The sequence below is a fragment of the Pollachius pollachius genome (genome assembly GCF_949987615.1).
Source record: "Pollachius pollachius genome assembly, chromosome: 6".
NCBI classification, from domain to species: Eukaryota; Metazoa; Chordata; class Actinopteri; order Gadiformes; family Gadidae; genus Pollachius; species Pollachius pollachius.
In genome coordinates this window covers 20,363,785-20,389,117 of record NC_136939.1, presented here as the reverse complement: position 1 = coordinate 20,389,117, position 25,333 = coordinate 20,363,785, and the positions used below count along the sequence as shown (strand labels likewise).

The window sequence follows — 25,333 nt, the reverse complement described above, 5'->3', positions numbered from 1 at the left end:
TATTCATGACAAATCTTTTTTCTTATTTAGAATCATTGATATCTGCAGCTAAAAATCGGTGCATCCCTCGACAGATTTTTTTTGAGCGTTCTGTAACCTTATTGGTTTGCAAAACAGAATTTTCTTGTGATAATTGATAACTGCTGAACTGACAGCTGAACTGTCTTTAAAGTTTGTCTTATAATTCTTATTATTGAAGCTATTTTATGTAGTGCGTTCGAAATGTTCACTCAATTTGTCACCTTTTCACTATTTTAATGTTATCTTTAATTGCTTTAATCTGTTAGATTTTCATTAAATGTCCCACTGAATCTTGGCGTAAGTTAACCTATCGTGATGTACAAAAACGCGTGTCCTCGCCTACCTATATCAATGAAGAACACAGAACATAATTAAAAATGAAACTTGATCAAAAACCATTATCACTCATGGTAGGCTGACAGTTTGGTTGCTATGGTAAGCATTGCAGTCCTCTGATTGGCTCATTGGTACGGCGCATGCGGGGAGCGATCACGCCCACATTGAACATCCAAACAGGAAGTTATGGCTCTTAATATCCAGTCAGTAACGCTACAGTGAGGCAGTCGGTCAGACAGTCAGGGGGTCTGATGTTTATATATACAGAATCATGGATATAAGGATCTTGGAACTTTTAATATACACTTTTGCCTCGAAATAGTGGCTGACACCGGACACTGTGTCTTTAAAGGAAGGGGTTAGGCGATTGGAGCGGCCACCTTCCATGGGCTGAATCTCCTCTCACTCAAATTCCATTCATAAATAAGATATTGTGGAGAAAGGAAGTAAAGTCAGATCCAGAACTGTCCATCCAGACCAGTTTACCGGATGTCATGAGCTCGGAGTAGCCCAACTTGTTCACCTCGCTACTCGGGAGAGGAGAAAAACGATTCGTGGCTTGTGATGGAGCAAAAGTGAGCCTGTGAGAGGCAGCTTGATTTTTGGGGTTCAGAGCATTTCACCAAAAATGTTCCTGCCCTCGTTCAGGGCTTTACGTTGTTGTGTGTGTATGTTCGGGTTAACCAAAGCCGCCCTGGTCTAAAAAACAACATCCCAGCGTTCATCTCTCCGATCTGACCAGAGATAGGACTGAGTGAGCTATGGCAGCGAAAGACGACATTTACACCAAAGTGACCCCGCGGAGGCAGCGGCTGACCCGCCCGGGCACTGTGAAGCAAGGGGCGTCCACCCTGGACGTCCTGCTCTCCATGGGCTTTCCAAAGACCAGGGCGTGAGTATACACAACGTTTGTACACAGTTATTAGTGAGACTCATAGGAACCGACTAAACACACTGTTGCGGCTATTCTTCCCCTTATGTGTCTGTTATTTGCCTAGTGCTATACGTGGTAATTTTAGAACATAAGCGATTCAACACCATCTATACTATGTATGGGCACTGCCTGAGCATGTGCCACATGGCCTGTTGTTGACCTTGTTGGTTTCCCCCCCACCTGCCAAGCTTATGGCATTTGTTTAACATGAGTTTCACAGTTGTTGCTGTAAGTGCTAATGGGGTTTCCTGATTGAAAACTCGCGTTACAGCTCAGAAGGGGATGCACTTGCCAGATTAATAGAAAATGGATCAACTATTCATTATTACCAAGTGTCTATCACTGAGCGAACGTGCAAGCTCACACAACATTTCATTTTGATATCATAGGCTGTGTTTTAGAAAATCCAGCCTCAATATGGGCCATACTGTGGCCCTTTCCACTGTCGATGTCAGAAATGATCATACGTTACTTGTATTAAAGTACCTCAAAAACATCTAATTCAGTCATTCAGTCATTAATCATGTTTAAAAAATGTAAGAATTCAATCGAGGCAAAAAAGCATTAATGCCGGAAGGAAATCTTTCACGAAACTGAAATCTTTCACGAAATCGACATATTGCAAAACATATGCATTATGTAATAAGTGAGCTCCTGATGCAGCCAAAGGTAGCATGCAAACAAGTTCATGTTTGGGTCAAGAAAGCCATTGCCTAGGTTCCCAAAAGGACTACGCTTTAATAAACACAAATGCAACTTTGTACGCTAATCAAACACAACTGAAATGTTGTTAAAGTCATGTGTTTTGGAGGTGGGGAGTCCTATTGCATATAGCCTATAGCTGGTCCATGTCTCCACCACTATACTAGTGTTTACTATTGCCTATTATACTATAACTTATTTCTTATTGCTTTTAAGCATACACTTTTATGCAAAGCCATCTACAGTCAATTCAAATATGATGTTATTAAGGAACAGATAACGGTGACGGCATCTTGCTTAACGATGACTATAGGTTGACTGTGGATGGGGAACCAACAACCTTGGTCTGGGACCCTGCCTATTATGCTATCCTCCTCATACAAAAAAATATCCTTCTCAGACCAGTTTGTCTTGACACCAGTAAAACTCCTCCTTAGTCAGTCCTATAGTCAGTGCTCAATAAGTTTCCAGTGTGGAATGTATGACCATGTACAGTAGCTTGGTTTTCTAGGTGTGTGTGTGTGTGTGTGTGTGTGTGTGTGTGTGTGTGTGTGTGTGTGTGTGTGTGTGTGTGTGTGTGTGTGTGTGTGTGTGTGTGTGTGTGTGTGTGTGTGTGTGTTAGGGTTGACGACCGTAGCCCCATGCCTGTCATTCTGGCTCCACGCTGAGGTTGCTCATATAGGCCACACAAACCCCAAATGCTCCCCAAACATAATTGCATGAAGCCAACGTGATTGGCCTTTTTACATAGAAGTACGTCCAGACAGGGCATAGGCAGATAACTCTGCACTGCATTTTTTTATGTAGTGCTAAATATATATTAAGGCCTGCTGATGTTGGTTTTATATTTATAAGGTGACTATAGGCTATATAAAGGTTAAAAAGGTGTATATTTATATATAAAGGTACCTATATAAAGGTTTGTTGACTCACCCTCTATTTGCCACTATACCATATGCAAACTTATTATCACCCTTAGAAAAGCTATCCCCATTTTATTTTGTATGCAAGACCCTTAGTGTGCATGGCAGGGTTTGTATCGGTAAAACATGGTGGAATATTCCAGAAGAGAGATTCCTTCTATTCTTCCGTTGGACTATTATGCTACGGTTAACCAACAAATGGACTATTTTTTTTTTTCTTACTGCATATTTATTTCCATTGAGATGGTCATTTGTATGTTATTTTATTGTTAGGTGCTGGAAGCGATACGTTTATGTCATAGCTTAAGGGGACAAGGGGTTGGATTGTGAAAAAAATAGGGGGTTGACTGTTCCAATGGGGAGAGTGAGTCACACCATGCACACACAATCAGGGTTTCTGTTTTTGGGAAGGGAATTCGGTTGGGTTTAGTATTTCATGCTGAGTCATTCATGATTCCGATCGGGTAATCAATTGGCTGGTGGGCAGATGGCACTCTCCTTATGCTCAGAAAGTGTGTTGTCATCCAAAAAGGTCAAACTCACCTGAATCACAACGATGCTACAACACTATTTAGATGTTTTCATAACAAGAAAGTCAATAGGGTTTTAATATTCACACAAGTTAATGGAATGAATAGCCTATATTCATTATTATACTTATATATACATATACAACAAATGGATGTAGATTTTTGATACATTTTTGCTAAGAAATCTCTATGCTGCTTCTTAATAACTATTCTTGAACTATTGACAATTTATTTTCTCTTTCTTTCTTTACCATACTGTAGGGATTAAATCACTAAGGATACGCCAAGAAACTCTGTCTGTACACACATATGTATGTGTGAGTGGAGGCTTCTCCATTGAGGAGAGGGAGGAAGATCCTCCTTAACATTGTTGAGAATACAAAATGTAGATTGCCCAGACTACTGTAATGAATTAAAGCCTTTGAATATATAATGTTTGTTTCCCTGGGTAAAGGGACATTGCCCCCTATCGCCTATTGACAATTACTTCAGGGAGGACGTTCATCCCTCAGCCTCCATTGGCTCTCATACATTTCCCCGAAACTAATGGCGGCCGGTGAATAACATGGGTTTCAATGGGAGAGAGGAGGAAATTCCTCCTCTGAGTGGGTGTGACCTTAAGGCGTCTGATTTGTGCAAAAATCTATTCGCGCTGCGCTATTAACCAATAAGCAGGATCCATGGTTGGTGAGCAGTGTTGCCAGATTGGGCAGACTTCCCACCCAATTGGGCTACTTTTAATCACGTTAGGCTGGAAAAATTATCATTGGGAGGGAAATCTGCCCAATCTGGCAATGCTGTCGATAACAAACCCGCTCTGCCTGCACTGCCGTTCAGTCTAAGAGACGCAAAGCAGGTAAAATCATCTGAACGATAGCGAGATTCTAACATTTGCAAATGAAGTGTACAATGGAAACATTGGAAACAGAGGACATTGTTCATGTTTTATTACACAAAGCATTGCATTCATTGAGTTACAGTGCTAAGTTAGCGACCAAAGAAAAAGGTAGACCACTTCCCAAAATCGAGATCACCAAAAGTAATGGCAACGTCAGTGTTGTGAGTGCTACATGTGGTATAGGTACTCATGGCTTACTGGTATCATTACTAGCAATCGACTGTATTGCTGGCCCTGTTTGCTCTTGAATAATGGCAAATCTCCAACGTGGGCTGTTCATGGTTTCACTGATGTGAACAATCTTGATAGGGCAACCAAACGCCACGAAGTGTCAAGATAACGTTGGTGCTGCTATCCGACTCTCCTTGCTAGGCACCATGCTTATAGATCAGGTTGTTTGAAATAATGTTCTTGTTCTTTTACTAGTTTGTTACTCTGACTGTTCTGTTTGGTATTGTGGAAAGGGTGAATGATTCAGAGCATGATGCATTTTAAATGGCATCACTTGATCTTGAGTCTTTTTTTAAAACAATTGTAACTGAAAATAAACATAGCTAAAAAAACAACCAATAAGTTCAGTCATTGCGGGCAAAAATAGGCCCAATGAAAGGCCCAGATTTTTTTATTTACTTTTACAAATCAAGAGTAGGCCTGATTTGACTAATGGGCTTTGCATCCTTTCCTTCTGCCCTTACAGTCCATTTCAAAGACATACTGCCTACCACCTTTCAAATGACAGTGATGCCCCTGGTGGCTTTGTATCAATTTTATTCACATAACTATCCCTTCCTACTATTTTGTAGTTCACCAAAACACCCTGAAATCACTTTCTTATACCACCATACACCAACAGTGCAAGCAGGCCAATGGCAACCAAGCGTGCATGCCTTCTTCCCTCACTTTAAAAACCACCAGCCGCCACTGGTGTGAAGTCACACACAGCCTCTTGCAGAAACAATATCGGTTAGCTTGTATTCGTAAGGGGCAGGAGGAAATGGCTTATTTCAGGAAATGGTTTGTGACCTTTACGCAGTGATTGTGCGATTGAACATTAGTTGCCGAAATGGTGAGTGTGTGAGTGGGTGAGCTCAAGACATTTCATACAGGTAGACAAAACATTTGCTGTGACGATTAAACCAAACACAACACAATATAATGCAGAAGTGTACACAGGATATGCTGTGGCACTCAAAAGAAGGCTTTTCTGGACTTCATGCAGGCGATGACTTGCTAGCCTCACCTCTTTTAGAGGTGTTCACCTCTAACACCTCAACATGTATCTTTTCTCGACGGCTATCCCCTTGCTGTCTGGTAAATATTTCTGTTTGGGATTTCTACAAAATACTCAAACGATTATTTTGCTAAGAGGTAGAGTTTTGGTTAGCTGAACGTATTTTGTTATTCCTGACGTCCCCAAGGAAACAACCAAAAGCTAGAATCAAGTCATGTATTTGAAGCAAAAGGAACATTTGCTTCTCAAAGGAAGTCTTTGTTTTTTTCTGCATAATCCAGCTGTAATTATTAATTTGTCTATTCTACCCTTCTGGAAAACAACTGTTAACAGTCAGTCAGTCAGTAAAGTCACAAGAGGAAGCAAACGCTTGCCCATTAACCCGTAGTGACACGTAAAGCACACAACTTGTAGCATAAGGTAAGGGTTCAATCGGGTGGACAATAATCTCTCACACAATGCTTACATTTACCTGTTGAAACTGAGGCGCTGTGAGTAGGATGTCTTTTAGGGTTTTATATATGTAACAATAATCATTGTAATATCAGATTTAAATGTCCATCAACGTCATCTGTTGGTCATTAGGTGAGTGCTGCATGCAGCGCTCAACTATTGTTCTTCATAAGTTGTATTCTTTCGTTCCTCTTTATTATTCTCTACAAATTTTGGGACCTATGTCCTTCCTTAATTTTTCACCTAGAGACTCCATTCAAAATTTAAAATGTTCAGAATATCTTGGAATGGCTCGCTTCTTTTCAGATTTTTAAATATATTTTATACTTTTTAAGGTATTCTACTTTTAAAATACTATCTTTTTTTTTAACATGGGAGTCAATGTTTCATACCGCTTTCGTTTTTTAGCTGTTTTCATTGAAGACATCTGCCCATTCTGACACTCCTGCTTCTTCAGACGTCGTAACTCATTTTTCAACCGTTTACCCTTGTTCAAACCATTTAACAAATGAAACGAAATTTCGATATCATTTAAACTTTATTCAGAACCACAGTTTTAGTTTCATACCGGCTTCGTTTTCAGTTGGTCTCATTGATTTGCGTGAGGACGTTCAGCAGTGTTGCCAGATTGGGCGGTCTTCCCGCCGGATTGGGCTACATTTGGAGGACGTTCAGGCAGTGTTGCCAGATTGGGTGGTTTTTCCCGCTCTATTTGGCTACTTTTAATCACGCACCGTTTCGCTATTCTCTTACACACACACACACACACACACACACACACACACACACACACACACACACACACACACACACACACACACACACACACACACACACACACACACACACACACACACACACACACACACACACACACACCAGCAGTGCAGGGCAATACATTTGACCTTTCAGATTCTTCAGTTCAATTCATTTTACATTTCTGCATTTTTAGCAATGCTTTGCGCTTTTCATTCAGCTGCCTCTTTATTTATTTCCAACCATTTACATTTCTGAAATGGTGTGCATGTTTACATCGTTTACTCCATTTAGACTATTGAACTTTTGTTCAAATCCCTTCACTTGATTTAAGCCATTTAATGTTTCTTTATGACTTAATCTATGTGGCTTTATTTAAAAATACTTTCAACCTCACTGTACTACAGCATTCACCACATTTTCTTCAGGAAATGCATTTTCTAGTTTGATCTAATGTTTACAAATCGAATATAGGACTTCAATACAGTTGAGTTCTATTCTAAAGGGTTAGATTAAACACGGCAGAAGTATTTGCATTGAAGTGAACCTGGTATCGTAGATCAGCTCAACCTGTGATTTTCTTGTCAAACTAGGATCTGTTGGCTGAGGTCGTATTGCCATTTTGCGAATTTCCCTGTCAGGGGAGGAGCTTTGTGTGAGTGGGACTTATGAAGGAAGATGGAGAGGTGGACAATTCACATATTTGTTAGAGTGACCTGTAACAAAATACCTTGAAAAAAGGAAATACTGTGATAGAAACCACGAAATAAGAACTTCCATTTAGAGAGCTCCCTGTCACTCCCATGGCTAATTTCTCCTTCTCACGGTAATCCACTGGTTCAGCTCCAGAGTGCCATGAATATGAGCAGGGGCCCCATAGGTTCAGTTCAACGTGTTGAATACACAGCGCTTCACCTCCAGAGGCCACACAGGAACGAATCAACCAATATTGTCAATTTAAATTTTCTCCCCTCAGTCTGTGTGTTTTGCCAAGGAAGGGCCTCACAGTCCCCCCCCCCCCCCCCCCCCCCCCCAAGCTTATATCTGTGTCGTTATAAGGCGGGTCTCTACATATTATCATGAAAAATGTAATTTCACCCAACCCCACCCCCAGCCTACGTCTGTGCTGTAACAAGCTAGGTCCTCACTGCCAGAGGTCTTTAACTCTACGACGAGTGCAGAGGGACGCAGCTTAATAGAGGGCATTATGGTGATATTGACACGCAATACTTTATATTCTACCATAAGGCTAATACTTCCAAAAGTGTGTGTGTGTGTGTGTGTGTGTGTGTGTGTGTGTGTGTGTGTGTGTGTGTGTGTGTGTGTGTGTGTGTGTGTGTGTGTGTGTGTTCATTCAGAGTGGAGTCCATCTGGTGTTTGAGGAGAACATGTTCCACGGGGCTCCCCCAAGAATATGACGTTGACTGCGGTCTCGATTCGTGCACGAGCACACTTCTGTTGCTGTGATACGTGTGCACGCCGCTGGCCCGTAAACAGGAAATGTTGATTTCCACAGAGAGAGCGAGAGGGAGCTGGCCCTGGGCGGGGCCGGCTGGGAATACAGGGCTCTTGGAGTTTTAACACACAAACACACAAACTTTGTGTCTGTGTAAGAATTGAGATGTGACAGGATTTGTTAGTTCCTGTTCATTTACTACTACTACGCTAACTAAACTACAAGGCTAAACTTCCTGTTGGATAAGTGAACACGCAATTATGCACTTCTGCATCAGCTCTTTCAATGCAACTTCCTGTTACCATTGCTAAGCTTCATGTATAGCAGAAGAGCCGAACCACAGACCTTAGCGTTTAAACATCTTGGTTGCTCAGTGTATAGAATAAACTTAAACCTGGTCACACCATGAATTAATCAGTTAGAACAAGGTGATGTTTGTGAATTTCCGGTGTTGATCAAAAACTTGAATGATCACGTACTCACTGAGGCTTTGATCAGGTTACGGCTGATATTAACATTTGCTGTTTTTAATTCGAAGAAGCCCATGTGATTCGTTGGGGGCCGAATCACATGGGGACCACCTTTTGCCACGCTTGAAAGCGTTGGCATAAACGGAGGACCGTGATCTGTTTCTCCTCTATCGCTCCCTCGCCCAACCTTCTCATCCTCGAGTTACACCGAACAGGAAATGCAGTTTATAAATAAATCACTCAGTTCCTGCTCGGAGCCAAGTGGGGACATTATGTCTTAGCCGCACACTTATTATTTAGGGGAAAAAACGGTTTTACTCCGACCTTGTGCTCTCAACCTTCTGCTGCGTTGTTGCTGTTCAGTACAGAGGACGAACAGTGGCCTGTCATAGGCTTGATTTGTAAATAGCTCAATAGTTGAGTCTAAAAATTGCTGAGCCATTGACCTTTTTTAGAAGATGCGGTACGATTTACTGTGAAGTGTTAAGTTAACAAACATCAATGGAAATACTACAAAGTAACAGCGCTAATATAATGCATTACAAAATACAGATGGAACTTTTAGTCTTCTTTTGTGACATAAGGACACGTGACGGAGAACAACGGATCAGAGCAGAGCACCGTGTCGTCTTCTCCATCCCCCTTTAGACGAGGTGGGGGGGTATAAGTCCCAGCTGTAGCCTTGTAATCCCGTCCAGCCCCGTCGCCCCTCTGCACTGCACCGCCCTCAGTGACTCGACGCCGTATCCTTCCGCTCACTTATTTAACCTTTTCTTCTTCTAGCTCTCGAGCCCCACTGTGGCCGTCCACATCCTGTAGCAACACTCTGAGTCTTCACACGTGCTGAGACAAAAGCCGACCAAACCGGAGTGACGCGGTCTGCTGTAGGACTATGACAGCAGACCGCGTCTAGCAACATGTGGTAGTCTCGCGGAGATGGTAAAATAAACGTGTCCTCGTGCGGGCGCGGGGCCAACGGCACTCCGGTGTTTTCTGTATTGTACAGTGGAGAGGATGAATCTGGGTGACCCATCTGGTGGTGGCGGGATTGAACCCACGCTCTGCCGGCGTCCAGCATGTGTTGCTGTGTCGGGGGGGGGGGGTCCCATGTCCCCGGGTGGAGGCCACTGTGCTGTATCTAGGGCCCTCTCACTGGGCCAGATCTAAAAATAGGTCTGTGGCAGCAGTGAGTGTGCATGACACCCATTGCTATCTTGTCAGAAAGATGGTTCAACCGTCGGTAATGTGCTCCGCGACCCAGACAGGAAAAGGTAAAGGTTCTGATCTCCAATGTCCGCAACCTATCTGTAGGAATCCCTAAGCCGGATGCTGCCCTACCCACTCCCTGCTCAGGAAGCACATGCATCTGCAGGATTTCACTGAATGTCACTTTGGAGGAAAGAGGTTTGACTAGAACTAGAAGTGGAAGTATGGCCCAGAGACGTGATCGCAACGCCCACCACTTGACAATGATTCCTGTCTCACGGTGGGCTTGTGGGGAACACTGCGATCACTTCCTGCTGTTTGTTCGACTCGTAGATCATTACCATGTGCTCGCTCGTCGTGGTTTGAGCTGTGGCGTGAACACAGCGGCTTTGTTTGCAGGCCGCGTGGGCGTTGAGCCTGTGACTTACCTTTTGTGATTGGCTTGGTCAAACAGAGCCCCTCCGCTGTTGCACTAACCTCATTACACGTTTCCAAACTGGGTTCTGTTGTGTGAGTGAGATCCTGCTCTCTTTTCAGCAGCTATACTCGCTCTGTATGCGTCCTGAAGCCTTTCGCACAGGGCTGACATCGAACTCTTAAAAAATCCTATGTAGTCAAGTCTTTTGCGAATAGAAAAATGAACTGTAGCCCACAGAAATTCAATTGAAACCCGTTGAGACCCTGCTAAGCTGGCCCCTCTCCTGTGCCTCACTACACAGCTCTATACCGGCAGGTGTTGAGACACCTTCTCCAGGCTGTTAGCGTCTCTCCTCCTGGATGTCTGTACTCATCCCGGGGAGAGGCAGGTCGGACAGCCTGTCATAACATGGCTCATATAAAAAGGATCTCATTAGATTCAGAGCTCTCATTAGTAGAAATGCAATCAGCACGGGGAAGGGAACTTCGGTAGACAAGTGAACAGGAGGTATCGATGTCTTGGTGGTTATTATCAGGAGGGTTTCATTTCTCTGGAGAATACAGGGCACAAAACAGAACAAGCCAAGCCCTGCTACATCTCCAATGTAAAGATGGTATTAGCATTTATTGATTTGTTGTCTAATATTTTTGACAGTGCTATTTTTTGCTATAATCCTATTTTACGTGGTCAATGTAAACAGAGAATAGACTTACTGACTGGTATAGTTGGCTAGTGTTTGTGGTAATGCTCTCTTTAAACCACCTTACCTACTGGGTGATGACCTGGATGATCTCAGGTCCTCTGATGCTGGCTTGTTGGAGGGTACCATGAAGAAAGTTGGTCATGCATGTTATTAATCATGCCTATAAACCAGTGGTTCTCAAACTTTTTAAACCGCGTACCACCTCAGAAAATATTTGTCTCCCCAAGTACCACAATTATGACAGATGTTATAAAATATAACAACATACAGTAGCGTAGGCCTGCGGCCCTATTCAGCTACACACAGCTACACACAGAAGGCACATTTATTCTTAAGAATAATAGTATTTATTGTTAACTGTGGTCAGCTGTACAAAGTGGTAGCACTAGAACAGACAGACACACACGCACGCACACGCACCCAAGTGAGAACATTAAGAATAACAACTGTGTACCAACAACCTGTTTGAAAATTTTAGGCTAAATACAACTAATATTAAAAGTTGGCCTGCCCGTTGATAACTGAACTTCCATAAGCCTCATGAGACGGGCGCGGCTGCCTCTGCGAGCACAGTCCTGCGATATCTGGATAAATTGAGGTCAGCTTCACTCCCAGGTGTGACGCAGTATCAATCCTGCTCCTGTGTTTCCTTTTTATGATGGGAAGTGAAGACAAGCCTTTCTCACACTGATATGTGGCCGGCTGATATTGCAACAAAAATATTACAGGAAAGTCTTATTTTTTAGACTTTCTTTTAAACTTATTTAAACCCCATTTTTACTGATCTCATGGTTTATGTAATTCCATTCGTACTAGTATTTTGATAAAATGTTTCACAAATAAAAAGTAAAAATCGTATATATATGATGAATGGCTTTTAATTAATTTTCTGATCCTTTTTCTTTGCTAACCTTGAGCTGCGTTCTTATTTATGAAAGGTGCTGAATAAATCAGATCCTTATTATCTATGCTGCTATGCTATTATTCAATGGTAACTATGGCAAGCACACCATTTCTCTATTTCAGGTACCAAACGTTTGTCTGTTGAGACATCACACACCTGCCTTCAGTCCTTCAATAAACGTGCTGTAGTTTGATTATAAATGTCATCATTGACTGGTGTGTCTCTCTCTGCAGGCTGAAAGCTCTGGTCTCCACTGGGAGCCGCAACGTCCAGGCAGCGTGTGATTGGTGAGAAGACACACACACATGCAAACGCGCGTGCATGCAAGCAAGCCACATCAGTCAGTCACACTACAGTGCCTTTTGTATTGTAGCCAATTTGCATGCTCACCTGTCTTGTAATTTGTATGTTTTGAATACAATATGCATAGTGACATTTCAATCATCTCACTTTTTGATGGATGGTAATAGCAATAGCCATGTCCTATTTTAGCACACGTAATATTTGGGGGTTCCTGTGACAAAAGTACCTCCATGGGTGGGTTAGTTTGGGTGAAGACCCTCTGCGTGATGACCCGGTGTGTTTCCCCCCTCCAACCCAGGCTCTTCTCCCATGTGGACGACCCCTTCCTGGACGACCCGCTGCCCAGGGAGTATGTGTTGTACCTGCGCCCCACCGGCCCTCTGTTGCACCAGCTCACCCAGTACTGGCAGCAGTCTCGCCTCACCTGCGGCAAGAACAAGGCTCACAACATCTTCCCCCACATCACCCTCTGCCAGTTCTTCATGGTCGGTCCCATGTGTGTGCGTGTGCGCGCGCGTGTGTGTGAGCATTTGTTTGCGTGCCGTTAAAAAGAATCATAAGGCGGACACCATCTGATTCTATTGATTAGCACACACACAAGCAGAGAGTCACAGATGGTGTGTGTATTGGCAGGAATGTGCCCGATTTTGACTCGTACATGGATGCATGCTTCACAGCACATGACCACACAGATGTCTTAGATCTTGTTGCAGTGAATTGGAATATTGGTATAGGAAACAATATTTATTGAGTGGTAAAACCTCAAAAGTCGGTATTCATTTGATTGCATTTGATCAAGCAAACAAACTACCCATAAACAAAATCCTATCAAGCAGCAAACCATGCATCACTCCTTTCCTAATCACAAGACAGGCTCAGTTATAACTATAGACTAGCTTTAGTTGTTTAGTGTCCTCTAACCCTGTTTGCTCGAACAAAGAGTTAGCAGTTAAAAAAAAAAAAAAAAGAAGTGTACAAAATGGCACCAAACGGTAAACCGCTTACAACATGTCCTAAAATGAATCCTTGATAAAGGCTTTATTTTAGAAAATGTCCAAGACAAGATGTCTTTAGATGGCCACTTCATAGTTTAGTCCATGAGAACCATGGACTTTTTGTTGAACATTTCACTTCCTTCATTTATATCAGGCCTACCGGTAAATGCTGCTTGTGTGTTTCCCTCGGTCAAGCTCCCATAAATCAAAACACTTTGACACGGGAGTGCCCCTTAAGAAATACTTTTTTTTATCAATAACTAATCTAGAGGCCACCAATCCTGTTGCTCGACCACTATGCAGTGAACGGCCCCGTTCACTGCCTTGAGGTTTGATCTGGGTTGATAGGTTTCAACCTCAGGTCTGACTCGCGGGTCGGTTCCTCAGCGAGCGTTGGTTTTACTTCTGTCCGGTTCTTGTTCCACCCTGGTGCTCAGTGTGCGGACGGGAAGGTGGAGGCGCTCACGGAGGCGCTGCAGGCCACCATGGCCACGTGGAGGGGCCGCTTCCCCGCGCCCCTCGGCCTGAAGCTCTACACCTCCTCCAACTTCATCGGCCTGTTCGTGGAGGAGCAAGAGGCCGAGGTGCTGAAGAGCTTTGCCGCCGAGTTTGCCACGGAGGCCGCCTCCAAAGCAGGTGCGCCCCCCCCCCCCCGCCTCGTGTTCGGTGTCGTCTGGTCTCTGAGAGATCCCGTCGTCCTACTCTTGAGGAGCCATGAGCTTCTGGGGAGCAATGTGTGTTTGATGTGTTCAGTCATATCTGAGACACTTTTACACTTGCATTTAGGGGATTTCGCTGACCAAAAGCGACTTACAACCATTCATTCACATGTTGACACACCGACGGCGACGGCCCGCTCGTCAGCAGCAGTCAGGGTGAGGTGCCTTGCTCAGGGACACCTCGGCACTCAGCTAGGAGGAGCCGGGAATGGAACTAGCTACCTTCCGGTTACCAGTCTACCCGCTCTACCTCCTTAGCTACTGCCGCTCAACATGCAATTAAAGCGCATTGAGTTGAGATGCACCTCATTAAGCAATAAAGCAGGCCGGTGTGTCTCGTTTTAATGTACTCGAGGGGGGGTGAAGTCCAGGTTGCTCACAACCGTGCAACATATTATTTCCATTAACAGTCCAACCCGGAGTGGTTTATTAATTATTATAATTATTAGATATGAGATAAATTTGTCTATTAGATTTTTGGATTAATCACCCACCCATCAGCTGAGATAAATATATTCTTCTTCAGCCCTTTGAGGATATTGTTCCTGCGTTATCAGGACACATCTGATCAATAGTTGTATTTGACGGTTGTTGGTGTTTCAATTGAAACCCAATGATTCAGGGTGTGCAGATAATGCACACCCTTGAAATGTTATTGACCAATCGGGATCCAGAATTTAAAAATGCTGTAGTATAAGGAGACAGTCAAGGTTCTTTGTTGTGAATGCTCAGAGTTAGACATTGGGGAGACCTGGGAATGAACCCAGAAACTTTTGCTGGGATTCAAACCCCCTAGTCACCACACTATCCTGCCCCCGTCTAGTTCTCCTAGGGACACTTGTAGAGTAGAGCTATTCAACAGCGTTTTAAAAACTGGCTTAAGGTTTATAGTTGAATATTGCTTGATTTATATATTTTTCCAGACGTCCACATCGAACCGCACAAGAAGCAGCTCCACGTCACCCTGGCCTACCAGTTCCAGGCCAATCACCTGCCTGTTCTGGACAAGCTCGCCAAGAGCATGGACCCGTCCGTGGGCTGTGATTGGCTGGCTGTCATGTTCTCGCGGGACATCCGATTCGCCAACCACGAGGTGAGGACCTGCCCCAGCCCACTCTGACTCTGATTGTTTTCCCTGTGCTCACCGAGAAGGGGTTCTGGTTATCCGATGGCTTTCTAACCTCTTATTACCACATATGAAAGTAGACGGTATGTGACCGGTGACTGTACTGGGTCTGCACACAGAGGCCACATTCAAAGTGTGGGGAACGTTTCACTGTGATACAATACATGCAGGGTGATCTTGCAAAGCCTGAGAACTCTTTAAACTCAGAAGTCTCTCAGCAGTTGGCGGCTTCACGGCTCACTGCGCTTGTGCGATAACCACGTAGGTAGAGGGCCTTGTAGCGACGCCGCTTTCGATCCGACCACTACCTGTCTCTCTTCACTGTCCTGTCAACGAAGGAACAACGCCTGTGAAAACAATGCAACGATAAGAGTTTTGCAGCGACATCTCATCAGCAGAACGCCTGCTAGATCAGAACCAAACCACCGCCTAACAAGCACGCGTGTGTCTGCCGGACCCCCAGACGCTGCAGGTCATGTACCCGTACGCGCCCCAGAACGAGGATGAGCTGGAGCTGGTGCCGGGCGACTTTGTGTTCATGTCCGCCGTGGAGCAGGCCAGCGCCAGCGAGGGCTGGGTCTACGGGAGCTCCCAGGGCACGGGGCTGTCGGGCCTGCTGCCCGAGAACTACGTCACCCGGGCCGACGAGTGTGAGACCTGGGTGGTCCACGGGTGAGGGCTGTCGAGCACCGCGCTGCCGGTTCAGTCGCCTCTCTGTCTCCCTGCCAGTGTCGGTCTCTGTCTCTCGATCTCTCTGTCTGTTTATCCGTGTCTCTGTCCATGTCTCCGTCTCTCACTGTCTCTCTGTCTGTCCATGTCTCTTTCTCTTTCTCTCACTCTCTCTCTGTTTATCTCTCTCTTTGTCTCCGTCTCTCACTGTCTCTCTGTCTGTCCATGTCTCTTTCTCTCACTCTCTCTCTGTTTATCTCTCTCTCTGTCTCCGTCTCTCACTCTTTCTGTTTATCTCTCTCTCCGTCTCCGTTTCTCATGCTCTCTCTGTCTGTCCATGTCTCTGTCTCTCTCTCTCACTCGCTCTCTGTTTATCTCTCTCTCTGTCTTCGTCTCTCATGCTCTCTCTATCGGTCTGTCCATGTCTCTTTCTCTGTCTCTTTCTCTCACTCTCTCACTCTGTTTATCTCTCTCTCTGTCTCATCTCTCATGCTCTCTCTGTCTGTCCATGTCTCTTTCTCTCACTCTCTCTGTTTATCTCTCTCTCCGTCTCCGTCTCTCATGCTCTCTCTGTCTGTCCATGTCTCTTTCTCTTTCTCTCTCTGTTTATCTCTCTCTCTGTCTCCGTCTCTCATGCTCTCTCTGTCTGTCCATGTCTCTTTCTCTCACTCTCTCTGTTTATCTCTCTCTCCGTCTCCGTCTCTCATGCTCTCTCTGTCTGTCCATGTCTCTTTCTCTTTCTCTCTCTCTGTTTATCTCTCCCTCTGTCTCCGTCTCTCACTCTCTCTCTGTCTGTCCATGTCTCTGTCTCTTTATCTCACTCTACTTGTTTATCTCTCTCTCTCTGTCTCCGTCTCTCATGCTCTCCCTGTCTGTTTGTTCATGTCTCTGTCTCTTTATCTCACTCTACTTGTTTATCTCTCTCTCTGTCTCCGTCTCTCATGCTCTCTCTGTCTGTTTGTCCATGTCTCTGTCTCTGTCTCTCTCTCTCTCCATCTCTGTCTGTTTTTCCGCTCTCTCTGTCTATGTTTATCTCTCTCTGTCTTCGTCTCTGTCTCATTCTGTCTCACAATCTCTTTCATGTTTTTCATTCTCTGTCTTTGTCTCTTTCTTTCAATCTGTGTTTGTTTTTCACTCTCTGTCTGTCTGGCTGTCTCCGTCTCTGTCTCTCAGTCCTTCTCTGCCTGTTGGTTTCTCTCTCCGTCTATGTCTCTCTATCTCTGTCTGTCTCTGTCTCTCATTCCTTCCCTGCCTGTTTGTTGCTCACTCTGTCTATGTTTAACTCTCTCTGTGTCTGTCTGTCTGTCTGTATTTCTCTTGTTGTTGTGTGACTTCTCCTTCTCTCACACAACATGTTTTTCAAAGACGGATAACTTTGAACATAATCAGGCAGGTCATATTTTATGAAGGTTAGGCAAAGCATTGCTGCAACATTCATTAGTTCTTAATTTTGCAAACCACTGCAAATTACCCAAAACATTACACAAAGGCATTGCTCAGTCATGGAAGCCATTAAGGCAAAAAGTAAGCATGGCAAAGCGCAGTTATTTCGCTGGAAAACATTGAAAGAAACACTAGAGCACTTATTAAGCGGCATTGCAATCCTCCCTGGAGTTACGTGAGCCATGTTCAAGGCCATGGAGGTTGACTACCTCTCTTTGGTTTGATGTTCACCAGGTCTCATTCGTTCCTCAACGGGGCCTCCTCCCCAGACCCAGGCGGTCGGGCTGACAGCATGCTGTTAGACGGACAGCTGCTCGACAGCCTGGGACACCTGGCTGGCCTCAGCGTCCTCACTACACCCATGCAGGTATCACTTCCCTGCACTCTGGGGCTGTTTGCTGTTAGCATGCACCTGCTAGCATGTCGTTCTATGGGCCTTTTAGCTGTTAGCGTGAGGCAGCGTGTTATGTTATAATACTGTGGGCCTTGTAGCTGTTAGCGTGAGGCAGCGTGTTATGTTATAGTACTGTGGGCCTTGTAGCTGTTAGCGTGAGGCAGCGTGTTATGTTATAGTACTGTGGGCCTTGTAGCTGTTAGCGTGAGTCAGTGTTATGTTATAGTACTGTGGGCCTTGTAGCTGATAGCGTGAGGCAGCGTGTTATGTTATAGTACTGTGGGCCTTGTAGCTGTTAGCGTGAGGCAGCGTGTTATGTTATAGTACTGTGGGCCTTTTAGCTGTTAGCGTGAGGCAGCGTGTTATGTTATAGTACTGTGGGCCTTTTAGCTGTTAGCGTGAGGCAGCTCGTTATGTTATAGTACTGTGGGCCTTGTAGCTGTTTGCATGAGGCAGCGTGTTATGTTATAGTACTGTGGGCCTTTTAGCTGTTAGCGTGAGGCAGCGTGTTATGTTATAGTACTGTGGGCCTTGTAGCTGTTAGCGTGAGGCAGCTCGTTATGTTATAGTACTGTGGGCCTTGTAGCTGTCAGCAATACATGTGTGTTTATGAAAAGGTATTATATTATTAAGGTATTATCCTTTTTACAACGAAAACGAAATTGATTTCTGCATCAACTGCTCATTTGCTCTCAGCCGTGTTGTAAAGCTTTTATGACACTGTGTAAATGCATACCTACACAGTGTTCCAACCGCACATTATATTGATTCTGACGCCGTGCTAATCAATACTATTCCCTTGACGTTTCCCCTCCCATGTCTATTCACAAACCTAACATCCTGTTGCATTCGGAAGCAACACTCATCCTCTCACTCCCGCTTGTCCTAAAAAATTATAGAAATACAATATTCAAATATAACGTGTTAGGTATATTTCTGTGCCTCCACTGGATCCTGGGTGGTCGCCATGGCAACCGGCCCATAGGTACTAGTCTCGCCGAGGTTTTTGAGCTAGCGGTAATCTCGACGTACCAGTGCCTTGGGGACTTGCTGAGGCTGAGTGCTGGCGTGTCTGCGATGTACAGCTGGCTGCTGTCAGTGAGGGTGATGAGCGTTTTGTGCCCTCTGGTAGCTGCTAAGGGCCGGCAGTGAGCAGTCCAGTCTGCCCAAGAGGAGCCTGTTTGTCTGTCGCCATGGCGAGCGTATGGACGTGGTTTTCGGCAAACACTGGGTCACTCAGTGCTTCGACAACAAAGGTCAGTCGGAGGGGCGTGGTTTGCATGCGACGGCAGTTTACTTAACATTCACATTGTTATCGTGCTCCTAAGAGGTTATTTTCAACAATATAAGAAAAATATCACCTTTTAACATTTGGATCTTTGTCGCTCTAATGCAGTGAAAACCAATGCGATAAACATGAAATAACTTTGGAATAACTAACGACTTTGGAGCATTAAGCAGTGTGCAGACTCACTCTACTCTTTAATGTTTGTTATTAATTGCACTTGTCCAGCACCTGCAGAGAAAGCTAGATGTGTGTGTATGTCTTTACATTTCTTTATAATTTCTAAATGTCCATGTACTGCTTGTGAGGTTGTGAAGTCATCACATCTACCAGTCTTAAGTCTTCATAGAAAACATTTTTTTTCCACATTTTCTTTTAATAGGTCGATACGTTCGCTGTAATCTCAACATGCCGCCCAGCCTGCCAATCAGAAGCGGAGGATACCGAGACTACGATAAAGATTGTCCAATCACTGTGTTCGGTGGGACACAGGCCCGCCTCGTAGGTATGTAGCATCACAATGCTTTTAAACTTTTATTTCAAGCAACAAAAGGTCTTTCATTTTACAGGAATGTAAAATAACCGCTACAAGCCAGAATGGCTGTAATTATCATTATCATAATATTTTGCGTATATGATATTGTGATATATCTCAACATACTTGTGTGTATGATGTGTCTCTGAGCATGTTTATTTCTGGTGACCAGGGGAGGCCCTTTTGGAGAGCCACACGACAGTGAATTTCATCTACTGCTCTCCCTCGCTGCGCTGCGTCCAGACGGCCCAGAACATTCTCCAAGGTGGGCACCAGTACTCACACACATTTCTATCTTAAGGTTGGCTTGTTTCTCTTTTTTTATACAACAACATATGCCACAGTATCCTTAAGCCTCTTTTACACATAATTACCTGTCAGCTACTTTAGTAATGGTATAACCTTTCAGGCCCCGCTGTTGATGCTCAATATTCACACACACAGCGAGGTTCTGGAACAAAGCAATGCTGGAATAGATGGGCAAGGGGACGTTCCAGCAGAAGGTGGTAATGTAACACTTATGGACGCCAACCGACGTGAAACTCACAGAATGAGAGTTCCCTTGTTTCGGAGTCCATCCAGTTTCTACCCATTGAGAAAATTAACTTTTGGGGAAAATCATCTGAGTCTTGTGATTGGTTCGCTTGCTCAACGTGAGAGCGTCTTATGTCAGATGGACATAGCTGTCTCTCATGGAAATGTTACTGCTTTTTATACAACTACCGACAGTGTTCCGGAAATGTAATCAGGACTTGAGGGGGGGAAATTGGCGGTACTGATTTTCGTGATTCTGATCCCTGTTCCCATTCGCGAATGACCCCATGTAGGAAATGTCCCAGAACATGACTGTGGTAGACAGCATGTGTGAAAGGGGCTTTGCTCCTATTTAAAGAAAAAAAAACCAGAAATCATCAGCATCTGACTGTTCTGTCTCAGTTAGTTCTGTTTCTGATTGGCTCAAAGTAGTGCCAAAAGTGTTTAAAAGTTTTGCGATGAAGTCTGTGGTGAGGTTTTTGGCGGATCTTGCATGCAGACTGACTTACTGACCTATGTCCCCCACGCCCCACCCACACAGGTCTACAACTGGATGGAAAAACGAAGATCCGTGTAGAGCCAGGCTTGTTCGAATGGACCAAGTGGGTGTCTGGCACATCCCTCCCCGCCTGGATCCCCCCTGTGGAGCTGGCCGTCGCCAACCTGAATGTGGACACAACATACAGGTGCTGGCTCAACCCTGTGGTTCACTGGGTCCTTCCCCTTATGTCTGCAGTCTCACTGTAGGCATTGATCAGCAAGATCCTAACCCGGCTCCTTTAAATATGCTATAGGTCTTTGATAGGGCCGTCCCCTGAAAGTCAATATTGCAAATCATCAGTCGGGAAACCCGCAGTCGACTCAGAGAATCTCAGTCGACTGCGGGGTTTCCCGCCGTTTCCCGACCCAATCTATAGTGTAGACGTGTCAGACCATATGCATGTATCGACACATTTATTGTGACTTTTTATTATTCTTCTGCAGCGGCAGTTGGTGCTGAAAATAAATTGTAAACTGCGCGTACAGATGCCACCGCAGGCTTAATATTCACCATTTGCATCATAGCTCTGATGATAATAATAAAGAGAAGCTTTATTTAGACACTGTCCATGTCACTGTGGCGATTGATTCGTTGTAACTTTGTTTGACAGAATCTCGCAGAGGGAAGCGGCTGTCTCCCCTTACATTATTGCTACATTTTCTCTAGGAGCGCAGTCAGTGTGGCGACGCAGCGCTGTGTATCCTCAGGGCTCAATAAATGCAATCAGATCGTGAACACGGGGCTCATATAGTGGATTATCCACTCCACTAGCCTATAAATGAGCCCCGTGTTCATCATCGGACCGCATTATGGGCAGGAGCTGAATTAAAACCCGACAGGAATAAGTTGGCTACAATTTCAACGAGTTTTATTTGACCGAAAACTGTTCAGGTGAGAACGTAATGAGTGCAACGCGCAAGCATACATAAAAGGCCTATAGCCTACCAAAACAGAGTGTTAATAGAAAGAAAACTCATTTTTTAAACCTCCAAAAGACCTGCCCCGCACGGCCGCTGAATAGTCGAATCTCTGGACTGAAAAGGCAGATCTGATTCGACTCAGAAAATCCCGAGTCGGGGACAGCCCTAGTCTTTGATGTGTTCCAAATGCCATAGGCATCCGTCAATGTCTGTGGTGTTGGGCCGCACGCCTGCCTCTGTATGAGACCATTCGTTTTAGACCGCACATGGCTTATTAGTTAAGCACCACCTCTGCACCTCTGCATCTTAGTAAGGGAAATCCATTTTGTCTGTTCTCATGCCACCCCTCTCTCCCCATAGACCTCATATCCCCATCAGTAAGCTGGTGGTGGCAGAGTCCTATGACACCTACATCAGCAGAAGCTTCCAGGTGACCCGGGAGATCCTGTCCGAGTGCCACAACCTGGGTACGGAAACGCACTACAAAGCCACAGCCATTTAGTTTTTTCCTTCTCAGTGTGGATGACACCTTGAGCGTTTCAACGCTGCAGTCCCTGTTATTACCATTCTTCCACACTAAGTTGCCGCTTTCGCCACTGAAAACTGAGCCTTATGACAATGGTTGACAGCGTATGGGTCACAAAAAAACCCTTAAATAAACGTGTTTTTCGATTTAGCCGGCCTAGCAGTGACATTGTGTGACCTTCTAATGGGCTGATCTCAGTTCCGCCCCTTGCCTGCGTTTGGCTCATCGCGATGGTGTCCTAGTGTCCTGCTCTTCAAATACGTGTTCTTCCTCGAATCTTTGGTCGCTAGTCGCTCGATCACAAAAAACATGCAGATATAGTAGAACGGCCTTCTTAAACAGACCTACAACCTTGGTTCCGGTATTGAAGTCCTGTCTCCATTGTACATAAAGGAGAAGATAGGTAGAAGGGTAAAAGTGTTTGAATGGCCCTGTGAGTGCTTTCTGAAGGCATGCCTCTGTCTGACAGGAGATACGGTGCTGATCGTGGCTCACGCCTCATCCCTGGAGGCCTGTACTCGCCAGATGCAAGGTCTGAGTCCCCAGAACGCCAAGGACTTTGTCCAGGTCGTCCGAAAGGTCGGTGTGAGAGCATGCTCCTTCCACTGTTTTCTTATAATTTGTTTTGTCATACTTTCTCATTTATTTAAAAGTCTGTTCCCCCTCTCTCTCTCTCTCTCTCTCTCTCTCTCTCTCTCTCTCTCTCTCTCTCTCTCTCTCTCTCTCTCTCTCTCTCTCTCTCTCTCTCTCTCTCTCTCTCTCTCTCTCTCTCTCTCTCTCTCTCTCTCTCTCTCTCTCTCTCTCTCTCTCTCTCCAGATTCCATACCTGGGCTTCTGTGCCTGCGAGGAGCTGGGGGAGACGGGGGTTTGGCAACTGGTTGACCCACCCATCTTGCCACTGACACACGGACCCAATCACAGCTTCAACTGGAGGGAAATGCTTCTGCAGGACTGAGAGGAAGAGGCCGACAGAGAGGTGCTGTGTGGACACCTGTTGTCCAGGTGCTCGTCTGAAATGAATATTTATTATTAGCCCTCAAACGCTTTATCCGCTCACCCATCCAGCCACCCGTTTCGCTGAACTTAATGAACTGCTTGTGAATGAGAAGAAGGTACTGTATTTATGAGGAAACGGCAAGAACAAATTGGACTACGTTACAGTCCCTATGGCCATCCGACCGTTCAAGCACTGAGCAAAAGAGAGAGAGAAAAGTGAGTGGGAGCTTCTAGGAAAAAGGCGAGCAAGCGTTATTACTGGTGGCTCGCCAACGGTTTGATGGACTGTCTGATTCTCTTTCCGCGGGGTTCTTGTTGAACACTTGTGTGTGCAGGCTCGCGGTGAGCGTTAAGAACGTTCCCGAACAAGAGATCCTGGTGACCACTGCCTCTTTTTTTATGAACACTGTGACAAGCAAAACAAAGCAGAGTCAAGAAGAAGACAGAATATATTTAATTGAAATAGTCAGAGGTTTGTTCAGTATCCTTAGATTTTAAGAAAAACAACTATTCCTGTTGAAATGAAGCACAGTGGAAACGCAGTCTATCTGACAATCAGACGGCAGCAGAACTGGCGTCGGTGTTTGGGTCATAACACATTGGGACTCTTCCTGCGAGTCCTACTCCATGAAGGGTTTTCGTGTTCGTATTTACACAGATTTACCAAAACGTAACAGCTTTTTGTAGCCTTTTTCCGCTAAGGCCCCCGTACACAAGCAATATTTCCATATTGTATACAGTGGATGCTAAATGTAGGCAGTGGAGCTACGACTTTGTTCTAGAGCTTTAGTTGGTGCTTTCGTTGACTAAATGGCTTACCTTCGTCGACGTCGTGTCTCTTCTGCATCACAACCTCAGTGCGGTTTCCCTACCTGTGCTTTGTCCTGGTCAGTTTGAACCGTTCTTCCTTAATGTTTGGTGCATTTTATTTCTATGAACAGAACGGATGATGACAGTAAGTGTTACGCTGCCTGTTGTGTGTTATGATGTATGCCACAGAATAATCCTATTTATATGATTTGGTTAGAGCCGTCATGAAGGATAAGTATGTAGTGACTGGATGGACGAGATCGAAGATGTGACTGATTGAACATGTGTCTTCGGCATTTCTAACCGTGCCATCGGCTCCTTGGCAAGATTACAGAATCATTCCTTTTAATTTGTCTTTGAAGAAATCCCTATATCTGGAAAAGATTTGTTTTTAAGTAATGTTGGTTTTGTTGAAAACAAAACAATTATTATTTTTTTGTTTGCTGTCCTTTACATCTGAGTTTCACATTCAACCCTGTGTGAGTTTGTCCGTTTCCTTTCCTCAGTCAGTCAGTCATGTTGACCGGAAACTCTTTAAGTCACCAGGACGACGGATGACACCCATCATGGGAACACCGCTCCCAGTGGGGACGAGGTACCATGGCCTCCACCTATAGCAATAATTGTTGAATAGAGGGTGTATTTATTTATTGTTATTGGAGGTATTTTGGAACTGCATGTAGCTAGATAGGGCTAGCTATGAACAAGAGCAACACCAAAATACCTACTGTGAGGAAGGGTCTCTCCATGCTATTGATATTAAGTTCAGTGGTGCAGAAAGAAAGTATATCTATATTTTCAGAAACGACAGCCTTAAAACAAAATGCTACAGGAAGAATGATCAAAATTAAAAGCCCTTACCGTTCAGTCAAACTCTTCAATGCGTAGGCTGTCCCTTAGTTTGGTTTTATTTGTATTTCTCCATAAAGATGGGGATTGTTAAGTATTAATCTTCTGAACATTCCTACACACGTTCTGCCCATAGAGGCTTAAAGTCAGAACATTGCTGTGTAGATTTACTTAAAATTCTGATTTATCGCTTGCTGATTTGGCTTTTAATATAGGTTCTAGCTATGAATGTATAGCTCATAAAATATTAGATTTTTTTACTGGTTGTGTAAAATGACACATCGTTTTTTGGTGTTACTATCATTGTTAGAGCTGAGCATATATTGTACCTACTCTCAAAAAGAGCAACAATATCAATTTCATAAATGACATGAACATTTGTGCTTTTGACATGCCTGCAATGTGATAGTATACAAAGTGTTAAACAAAAATGAAAGAAAATATACACGATGAAAAGTGTGCTTCCCTTGCACCTACTCTCGAACAGAGCATGCACTTTTTTCTCTTTTTAAATCAATTTGCTTGGTTATTTTCGATGCCGACAAAATAAATAAAATAAAAATACATGTTTGTGATATTAATGTGTGGTCAAAAATCAGTTCCTGTGATTTGTGATGAGGCAATAAGCTGGATGGTATGTAATAATTTTTATTTAATTTGTTTGATTGGCCATAAAAAGTCTGCAACTGTCAATGCTTTAGATGTTTTATAATATGAATAGACAACAATAAATTCGGGCTGTTATGT

At 44.3% G+C, this 25,333-nt stretch overlaps 1 protein-coding gene across 1 annotated transcript; it reads left to right on the top strand.

The window, feature by feature from the left end:
• The first annotated feature begins 574 nt into the window (after positions 1-574).
• Positions 575-25,123, top strand: ubash3ba (ubiquitin associated and SH3 domain containing Ba). Its single transcript, XM_079737527.1, has 14 exons — positions 575-1,249; positions 12,175-12,228; positions 12,543-12,729; positions 13,677-13,875; positions 14,882-15,051; positions 15,548-15,756; positions 17,431-17,563; positions 18,723-18,846; positions 19,258-19,380; positions 19,583-19,675; positions 20,486-20,630; positions 21,766-21,872; positions 22,401-22,510; positions 22,749-25,123. The coding sequence occupies exons 1-14, from the start codon at positions 1,119-1,121 to the stop codon at positions 22,884-22,886; spliced, it is 1,923 nt and encodes a 640-aa protein (XP_079593653.1). The 5' UTR covers positions 575-1,118; the 3' UTR covers positions 22,887-25,123.
• The last annotated feature ends 210 nt before the right edge of the window (positions 25,124-25,333 follow it).

What these genes read in the sequence shown, in the direction of transcription:
- ubash3ba (XM_079737527.1), top strand. Translation starts at nt 1,119, where the DNA reads ATGGCAGCGAAAGACGACATTTACACCAAAGTGACCCCGCGGAGGCAG. An exon ending in GGCTTTCCAAAGACCAGGGC is followed by an intron (nt 1,250 to 12,174) that starts GTGAGTATACAC and finishes CTCTCTCTGCAG; the next exon opens with GCTGAAAGCTCTGGTCTCCA. An exon ending in TCAGTGCTTCGACAACAAAG is followed by an intron (nt 18,847 to 19,257) that starts GTCAGTCGGAGG and finishes TTCTTTTAATAG; the next exon opens with GTCGATACGTTCGCTGTAAT.